The sequence below is a fragment of the Epinephelus fuscoguttatus genome, linkage group LG7 (assembly GCF_011397635.1).
Source record: "Epinephelus fuscoguttatus linkage group LG7, E.fuscoguttatus.final_Chr_v1".
Taxonomy (NCBI): Eukaryota; Metazoa; Chordata; class Actinopteri; order Perciformes; family Serranidae; genus Epinephelus; species Epinephelus fuscoguttatus.
Window position 1 is genome coordinate 12,929,229 of NC_064758.1, and position 9,415 is coordinate 12,938,643.

General features: G+C 42.9%; 1 protein-coding gene across 1 annotated transcript; it reads right to left on the reverse strand.

The window, feature by feature from the left end:
* Nucleotides 1–1,585: 1,585 nt before the first annotated feature.
* LOC125891453 (keratin, type II cytoskeletal 8-like) lies at nt 1,586–7,103 on the reverse strand. Its single transcript, XM_049580759.1, has 9 exons — nt 6,479–7,103; nt 4,365–4,573; nt 4,182–4,242; nt 3,952–4,047; nt 3,596–3,760; nt 3,339–3,464; nt 3,007–3,227; nt 2,824–2,876; nt 1,586–2,662 (listed from the first exon to the last, which is right to left on the reverse strand). The coding sequence occupies exons 1-9, from the start codon at nt 6,998–7,000 to the stop codon at nt 2,445–2,447; spliced, it is 1,671 nt and encodes a 556-aa protein (XP_049436716.1). The 5' UTR covers nt 7,001–7,103; the 3' UTR covers nt 1,586–2,444.
* Between the last annotated feature and the right edge of the window lie 2,312 nt (nt 7,104–9,415).

Here is a 9,415-nt window from a genome sequence, read left to right on the forward strand (position 1 = left end):
CTGCAGCAGCCTAGTTTTCTTTTTATCTGTCTTTACATTATCTATCTATCTATCTATCTATCTATCTATCTATTGGTTTGGATCGCGAACGGCGGGAGCTGCTCAACCTCCCATTTCTATGCAGACTTGTCACCGTACCAGATGAGGCAGATAACCATTGTGTCGTCTGAAATTTCATGAGTTAAACAGATGGGTCTCCTGAGCTGCAGCGTTTAGTTTAACTGCTAGACACCATTTTCTTTTCTGAAAAGTTTATTCTCTGTGTACGTGCACTGGAGACTTCAAGCTTCCTCATCACACTAAAAAGAATACTGTTGATCAGTTGCTGAAATCTTCACTAAATACTGCCCCAATCTTGGCTCAGCAAACGTAACTAGAAACAGCAGATTTTCCAATTTTACACATGTTGAAATAGTAGCAGTCTATAGTTGGGATCTTAAGATTTTGAAGGGTTTTAGCCTTAAAAAGCCAAAAACACAGAGCAAGAGTGCAGGGAATGGATAAACTGTGAATGTATCTGCTTTAAAGTGAGCTGTAGCTGTTAGCATGCCCGATTAACAAGCTTACAGTTTCAAGAGTTTAGCATTGTTAGCAACTGGCAAGCTTACACCCCAGCAACCCCAGCCTAGCTTGGTTTGGACAGGGATATATTTGCTTGGTTCGTGGACTCCCATTTTGGAGCCTACAGTTCGGCATTCCAGCTGTCGCCATCTTGGTTGTTTTTGAGCCAGAAGTGACCATATTTGGGTGAGAGGCTGGCGCTCTGCAGGAGCCTCAAGGATTGACTGAGAAGTCAAGGATATCATCGGAAGTGGGCTGCTATTAATTATGAGTAGCTTTAAACATTGTCATTGTCAACAGTTGTCATGAATATTGAAATTAGCTATAAAGACCAAAACTGTGTTTTGTACCAGGCTGTAAAATGTTCATTTCTGCTGTAAAGTTGGACATACATTAACACTGGTGTCTGTTGGGTTTGACTGGTGTCTGAAGCCAGCTTCAAGTGGTCATTTAAGGAACTGCAGTTCTTGGCACTTCTGTGTTGGCTTTATTTTTCAGCCTTGGAGAATGCTGCTTTGAGTTAACTAGCTCCACTCTGCAATACAAGAACAATGATGTTTCTTTATTTTCATGTCCTCTACATAGATCATCAACCATGAGGATGCTGACTGTTTGCCTGGCACATGTACTTCAAGCCTCAAACATGTAGCAGTGCATGGACAGTTTACATCATGTATGTTGCCATCAAGTGCATATTTAAGAACTTAACTGGTTCTTGGAGCCTGAAACATTAAAAAGTATCTTTTGAACCAGCTTACTGAGTTTAAGTGTAAGAGCTTGCTTACTTCTGTGTGAAATCCTGTTGTTTCAAAAACTGAACTGAATTTCAATAGTAACTTTGCCATTGTAATCTTTGTAAACTGCAACATGTGATGTGCTACAATGGAAATCATAGTCACAGTCATAGTAAGAGTAATTATGAGTGGTGGGGCTTAGCAAGCCATCAATTATAAACCCAGATTATTTGCATTGTTCGAAGTTAGAGTGCACCAAAAATCAATAAGAAGAAACAGAACTGCCCAAATTGAATATGAAATCAGATTTATTCCAGATGTTTTGGTGGTATAAATTCACAATAAATCTGGTTGCTCCAGTCAGCCTTATCCATGTTTCTTTTTTATTCAGAGTGGAAATGGAAGTAAAGCAGGATCAAAACACCATTTACTGTTTATGCTGTAGTGGAGAGAGCACTTTCTCTCAGAGCAGAAGAAAAAGAAGATTCCAAAGATCAATATGAAAGTGTTATATGTGGCTGCTTTTGATGGTGTCAAAAAGCACAGCAAAATGACAGCTGTGAGACAACAGCGGAGACATTGCAGAAACGAAGAGTTTTGCCGTGTTTGCTTTATGAAGTCAAGAACAACCACAGCTTTCAGACCTCCTTCTGTGCAAATCTAAGAACTGCTGTTTGCATTTTGTGTGCAATGATTGTTGCCTTGCGAGGTTTCTCTGCCATGACACTACAAGTATGCTCTCGTCTGCATGACAGCAGATCCAGCAACCAAAAGACAGCCGGGCTGACTGATCAAATAAAGAGAGGACTGACTCATATCTCTGCTGCTCTTCGTTTCTGGTCTAATAATTTCTCTGCCTCTGCTTGTATGATGATGATGTAATCTCTCACTCTTTGCAGGTATGTGTCGCCAAAGTGGTTGCAGCAACACAGTAACTAAATGCCAAATAGAGCTGTTCCATTGCATGGATCAGCTGTAAATCAGCTGTAAATTGTCAAATGCAAATATTCTGAGGCTGCTCTGTCTCCAGGGAGAGAAGTGAAAGGTTTTATGGAAGCTTTTAGTTGTTGTTGGGAAGAGTTGAGGGATAAGAGGTGGAGAACAAAATGAGAGAAGAAGAAGGATGGAGAGGGCAACTGCTGTTTATCATTAGCGGTAGGAGGAATAGGTAGTGCTGCTGCTCTGTCTGACGCCACTGATGCTGCCGCCACCGATGTTGATGCTGCGGCCACCGATGCTGCCGCCACCGGCGCCGATGCTGATGCCGCTGCCAATGCTGCCGCCAATGCCGCCGCCGCCGCCGCCGCCAATGCCGCTGCCATAGCCGCCGCCGAAGCCACCGCCGTAGCCACCGCCGTAGCCACCACCTGGTGATGAGAATAAGATTTTTCAGATGAGATGGCAAGAATCTGGATTGTCAGTAAAACTTATCAACCAAACTGCTAGCTTTACTGAAGGTTTTTCTCATTGTTACTTTTATATTTCAATAAATTGGCTCAGCTGTAACTTGAATGGTAAAGATACATACTGGAGCTTGAGGTCTGTACGTGGACGGTTGTAGGTCCACCGCCACTGGCAATTCTACAGAGAGGAAGATAAATGAGCTATTTCAGTTGCTGATGTTGCTGCACACACAACCTGATGCAATGCACTCTCTTAATGTCTCGTTAAATTAAACGTCTTGCAAACCTAAAGTAGCTAATTTTTTTACCTGCACTCCTCTCCTTCCAGAAGCTTCTTGTAGGTGGCAATCTCAATGTCCAGAGCCAGTTTGACGTTCATGAGCTCCTGGTACTCGCGGACCTGGCGGGCCATGTCCTGTTTGGCTCTCTGCAAGGCTTCCTCCAGGTCCTTAATGCGGGCCTTGGCGTCCTTCACAGCTAGCTCGCCGCGCTCCTCAGCCTCAGCGATCTGGGCCTCCAGGTTGGCGCGCTGGGAGGTTGGAAATTTAGCAGATGCATCAGAAGTGATATTTGTCATTCAAAAGTTAACACATATAGTTAACACATACAACCATGTATATATACCTAACTGTGAGCTTACCTGTGCCTTGACTGCCTCAATCTCATTCTGGAGGCGGGTAATCATACGGTTGAGCTCAGCAATCTCAGCCTTGGTGTTGCGAACTTCATCTCCAGCCTGGCCTGCACTAGTCTGCATCTGCTGGAACTGAAGGAATAGAAATAAAAATAATTGTTATTGCAGATTCAACGGTGTGACCTCTCCACTTTTATTTGATATTGCGGGATGTGTATTTCATATTGGAGTTGTTGGTTTGATTGCATTCTTTCTCTACCTACCTTCTCCTGGTACCATCCTTCAGCTTCAGCACGGTTGCGCTCTGCGATTTGCTCATACTGAGCCTTAACTTCGGCCACAATGGAGTCCATGTCCAGGTTGCGGCTGTTGTTCATCGACACAATGACTGAGGTGTCCTTGATCTGTCCCTGGAGCTCATTCAGTTCCTACAAAAGAGATGTACATCATTTTTTAAAAAATGAAATAAAAAGAAAGTCAGGGAGTAAAGGCAGTACAATATCTTTTCCTCAATTCTGTATCTGTGCGCACCAGTGCCACGTCATGCCCCCTAAAATGTTAGTTAACTTAAAAAGTGTTTCCCTGGAAATGAGAGAAAAGTATTGTTCATTTTTCTTACCGCCTCATAGACAGCTCTGAGGAAGTTAATCTCATCCTGGAGGGAATCAACCTTGGCCTCCAGCTCAATCTTGTTCATGTAGGCGCCGTCTACATCCTGCAAGTAGATAAGAAGAAAATAGTCTGCATTGGTGATGGGTCAGAGAAAAAAAAACAAAAGTTCATGGCAGTATTGACAATGAAGTGGTGGAGTAACAGCCTGTCACTGTAAAATTGCAAATCGACTCTCACCTTCTTCAAGAGCACAAACTCATTCTCCACACCAGCACGCTTGTTGATTTCATCTTCATACCTGCCCCACAAACAGTGGAAAAATTAGTTTACAGAAAATGACTGTGGGCAACAACTACTGTAGTTCAGCTGTTGCGTTCAAAGATGTGACACGCTTGGTTGCCGGTGCTGGTATTAACTCACTTGTTCTTGAAATCCTCCACAAGTCCCTGCATGTTCCTCAGCTCTCCCTCCAGCTTGACCTTCTCATTGCCGAGCCCATCCAGCTGTCTGCGCAGGTTGGCGATGTAGGCCTCAAACATGCCGTCGATGTTGGAGCGGCTGGTGGTCTGATCCTGCAGCAGGCTCCACTTGGTCTCCAGCATTTTGTTCTGCTGCTCCAGGAAGCGCACCTAAATGGTAAAACCATTCACCATGTTTAGAGCTAGTCTCATGTGGGGAAATTTTACATGTTGAATATGACTACAAACCACATCAATCAGACTATAATCAATGAAATAATTAGGACTACATAATGGATACATTACACATCTGTAGATTTGTGTGCATGTCAATGTCTGTTTTTATTTTGTCCTTTTCAGCATAGTATAAATAAAACAGCCTGATCGTACTGTCCCTTTTCTTCATGATAAGCCATGCTCATTCTGAAGTAATAGAGATGTTTGTCTTCTTTGTTTTACTTTCCTCAGGTGATCCATCACGCCACACCTGTGTGTGACTTTACCACACAAAAAGCTCTTGTATGAACCAATACCGGCAGCTGCCATATTAAAACACCCCTCAGGGCAGGGATGTTCTTGACATGAACCACTGTGGAGTCTCTCTGCACAGTATAGTTGAACTGTACTCGTATTTGAGAACATTTGACATGATACAGAGAAATATGTTTCAAAGCCTGTTACTGGAAGACAGAAGGTGCATGCGTGGCACACAGTACAGAGCCCTGCCATTGGGTTTTGAACCCTCGAGAAGGCGGAGCCCATCCCTCCATTTTGGGTGTGTACCTGTGCCTCCAAGCTTTTCTTTTTTCTTTCTTTTTTTTCTTTTTTTTTTTTTTAAAGGCCAGGTAACGTGTACCATGCCACACCTCAGCCCCTCCCCATAAACCCCTGACATTACCACTCCCTGGCCTCTAGGATGCATACTTTCACTGATTGAACTTGCCATTGAACTTGCCTGCCACAGCCCCCAGTAATTATTACTGCATGCCTGTAGCTGTTAACTCTGACATCCATTGCGTGCAGATGCTTTGAGGATATACAATTTGTGTAATTATTCAATTTCATAAAAATATTGAATCTAAATGTTCCATAAACTGCTTTGAGGTAGTTTTGAATGTTAGGTTGCACAATATTTCATTTTGAATTGATCATTTAATAGTCAGAAGTCTACTATAAATAAACAGAATGGGATCAGGTCACCTATATGAAGTCAGATGAGGCATGAACACGTTACAGAAAAAGCTGATGGAGCATTTTCTTCCTGCAGGGTGTGGTTAACTTTCTACCCCTTCCCTTTCTGCCTGAGTAAAAAGATCTCCCATCTTCTTTAGAGGTCTTCATTTATTCATGAAAGTGTAGATGGGTGAATTTAAAAACTCAGTTATTGTATTGTCCTTCATCATATGAAATAAATGACATTAGTCGGTGCAAAGATTCCTCTATTATGCAACGCATTGCATATACTTAAGACGTCCACTTTCCGCAGCACCATTGAGAGCTTGCGAGTCCTCGCTGCCATGGGAATAGGTGATAACCTGATCCCTTCTTTTGCTCATACTGAGAGCCACCAGTCACTGGATATGACCACTCTAATGTTTCCTCTCACTCTACACAGAGACAGCTGGCAAGGCGCCAGTTATGGTCAAAGAGAAGTTTAAGGAGCAGTGGTCTGCTTTCAGCTACAGTGCAAAGGCTAGCTGATGCATGGCATTGGTTTTGGAACACTATTACTACACCACTTTGGACAACTGACTATATCATATACTAATAACGTTTTGCTTGGTCGTATCAGTTTTCAGAGTAAGCTCTAGCTGTGCTAATAGTGCACACATTATACAGGTTTAGGTCAGTTGCTGAGTAATATTTCATGAACCCCCTCATGCTTACACAAACAAATTAACTCTACTGTGTGCAGTGCATCCGCCATCCATTCCTGATATTTCATGCTCCCCAGTTGATTCAACATCTATTGCTTCACCAAACGAAAGATAACACATATAACATACACAACAACGTATATAAAGCACTCACACACTGAAATGGTGTGGGACATGAGTGTAAATAAGGGCAACTCACCTTGTCAATGAAGGAGGCGAAGCGGTTGTTTAGAGTCTTGATCTGTTCTTTCTCTTGGGTACGGACAGTCTGGATGGTGGGGTCAATTGTAACATCCACGGGGTTCAGTAGGCTCTGGTTGCAAGTTACTTGCTGGATGGTGGGTATGGTAAGTACCCCACCACCTCCACCTCCACCGAAACCTCCACCGAAACCTCCACCTCCACCTCCACCGAAACCTCCACCTCCACCAAAGCCGTAACCAAGACCGAGACCACCGATACCTCCACCTCCACTTCCACGGTATGAACTATAGCTATAGCTACTGCCACTACCGCCAAATTGCGCACCTCCTCCCATGCCACTAGTGGCAATGCTTACCCTACTTCTGGGTGGCCCGATTAAAGATTGAGAGGTAAACATTCTGTTTATACCACCACCTCCACCACCTCCACCACCACCACCACTACCACCATACGTGCTTCCACTGGACCTGTAGATCATTCTCATACTACTACCCGAAGAACCCCTCTGTACACTCATGTTTCCTCTGAAAGGGAAGAGAAAGGGTGAGCAGAAAGACAGAGGTTTGGCAGAGAAGTAGAGCCCACTAAGAGGAGAGCCAAGTCCCTCTAAGTATCTTCTGCCTGTCTGTGATGGCTTTTTATGTGCCCTCAACGGTGGAGGAGGTCCCAGTGAGCTCCACCTCCTCTACACCTCCTCCTCAACCCTCCTCCAATTACCTGGATCCTGGAAGGTGCGCTTGCAGTCAAGTAGATTGGCTTGGAGCAGCTCAGCCTGTCAGACAGGTAACAGTGCCGCCCCTGTAAAGTGATAGGGGCTTGACACACCCAGGTGCTGGCAAAGCAATGGCATCAGAGCCAGGAGTGAGAGGGGTAGGCATTTTTTCCTACTTAACTGGGGACTCTCTGAGAGGTGTGGGTGGTTGGATGAGTATGAGGGTGAGTTGGGGACCCGTATACTAACTGATACACTATTTCCTGCTTTTCATCATCTTGCAAGACAAATGAAATACAAATATTCAGAGCTTTTGTTAAGTTCTCTTAGATTCATATGCCAATAAGCAGGAAAATATTAAATCGATTCAGAGAACCAGGATGTGGGTTTGCATATGGAAGGTAGAGACATTGTCCCTACCAGTATTTTGGGAGGACAGAATTGTCCCTACCAATATTTGAGCAAACTCGTTGGCATTATCCTCATTCTCACTGTGCACCAAAATACGGCACATGGAGAGCAGTGCACAGCTGCTAAAACGTTGCCTCATACAGAGAGCGTGCCAAATGGGGTTCTGTGTCTGTCAGACGGTGTGAAGGGGAAACTACTATATTACCAGAGCGATAAGGTCATGCACTATAGGGCAGATAGACTTTTTTCTTAAATCATTATGACTTCATTATGAATGAACTTTGTTTTCATAATGTAACAACTATTTTCTCAAAGTATAATTACTTTATTCTGGACTTCTCAGAGAGCACAGATATGTGGGATAAGTTTTGAATGTTCAGACAATTTTGAACACGAGCAGATATCTTGCTGAATGGGTTTATAAATGTATTAAAATGAACAAATTTATCATTGATGTGTATAGGTGCCACGTGCACATTTAAAGAGGTAACTTCCCTTAACAAAAGACACAAAGAAGAATGGAAAAGTAAACTATGCCTACATGTGTGTTGACTCAGCAGAGATAACATTAAATGACAAAAGTCGATCGACAGCAGAATGAATATTTGAATGAAACACAGAAGGCCTGAGAGCCTCACTGCATTATATTTCATGATATTTCAACTGAATTTTGTGGTTTTCTTTATATTAAAAAAAAAAAAACATTTTCCAGGAGACCTCTAGCTCAACCGGTGGAGTGTGTGCCCCATGTAGGCTGAGTTCTTGCAGTGGTCTGGGTTAGGGTCCAACCTACAACCCTCTTGCTGCGTGTCGTCCCCCCTCTCTCTGCCCCAGTTCCTGTCATTCTCAAGTTGTCCTATAATAAAGGCAAAAAGCCCCAAAAATAATCTTAAAAAAGACATTTTCACCATAAATTGGTGCATACAACTTCACCAGAATGAAGGAAATGAAGTGTTGGATGCTCAAAATTTCCCCTGACCCCCTGCCTAATGTGTGTCCCCACCACTAATGACATGAAACCTATGACCTTGCAGAGAACAGATCATATGGAGCATATGTCATCGGGGACTGTTTATGCTGTTAGAGTGACAACGAGATGGTCGACGAGGCACATTTCATTTAAAAAGAACAGGGAACAAAAGAAAAGATAAATTCAAGAGAAATAGTTAGTGGTGTTTGTAGGTGGGGGTGCACTTTCTAAAACAATAGCACCAACAGTAAAAGTGGTTTTAGGTTTAGTAGTAACATCAAGTGCATAAATGACTTGATAACCAAGAAGAAACTGGTTTTGCAGGAGGTTCCTGCAGGTAGCAAAGTACTTACTGTACCTTTTGCACAGAATTTGATAGATTCACAGAGAGTAGAGCTCATACAGTGAAACAGAAGGCTAATTTCAAGGAGAACACAAATGTGTCTTCAGGTGAGTGGAGGAGAAAAATAAAGTGACCTAAGGACAAACAGGTAAAGAACTATACAAAGAAACTAGTTTCGAATTCCAGAGGTATTTGATTAAATCTATCATCCAGTTATTTATGTGTTCAGGCCAGCAGTTTGTTGGTGCTTGAGGGCACCGTTCATACTATCTTCAATACTCATACCACTCTATGTCTTTGAATAGATTGCTATGATCACTGAATTTTCAATTCAGTCACTCATTCTGAATGTTTATCACACATTTATAAATGTTTCATCTTTCAAAAGGTCATTTTCAACTTGGATCTCTCTTGCATTAGTGTCAGCTTGCAGCTAAAAGAACATCAGGAGTTAAAAGTCGACAAGGTTCCTCATTTAGACTGAGAATCGGAGCAG

Excerpts from the sequence above, each read along its gene's own strand:
- LOC125891453 (XM_049580759.1), bottom strand. The coding sequence starts at position 7,000 with ATGAGTGTACAGAGGGGTTCTTCGGGTAGTAGTATGAGAATGATCTAC. Across the intron at positions 4,048-4,181 it reads AGTTTGTGCTCTTGAAGAAG|GATGTAGACGGCGCCTACAT; the intron begins GTGAGAGTCGAT and ends ATCTACTTGCAG. Across the intron at positions 3,465-3,595 it reads AAGGATGGTACCAGGAGAAG|TTCCAGCAGATGCAGACTAG; the intron begins GTAGGTAGAGAA and ends CTATTCCTTCAG.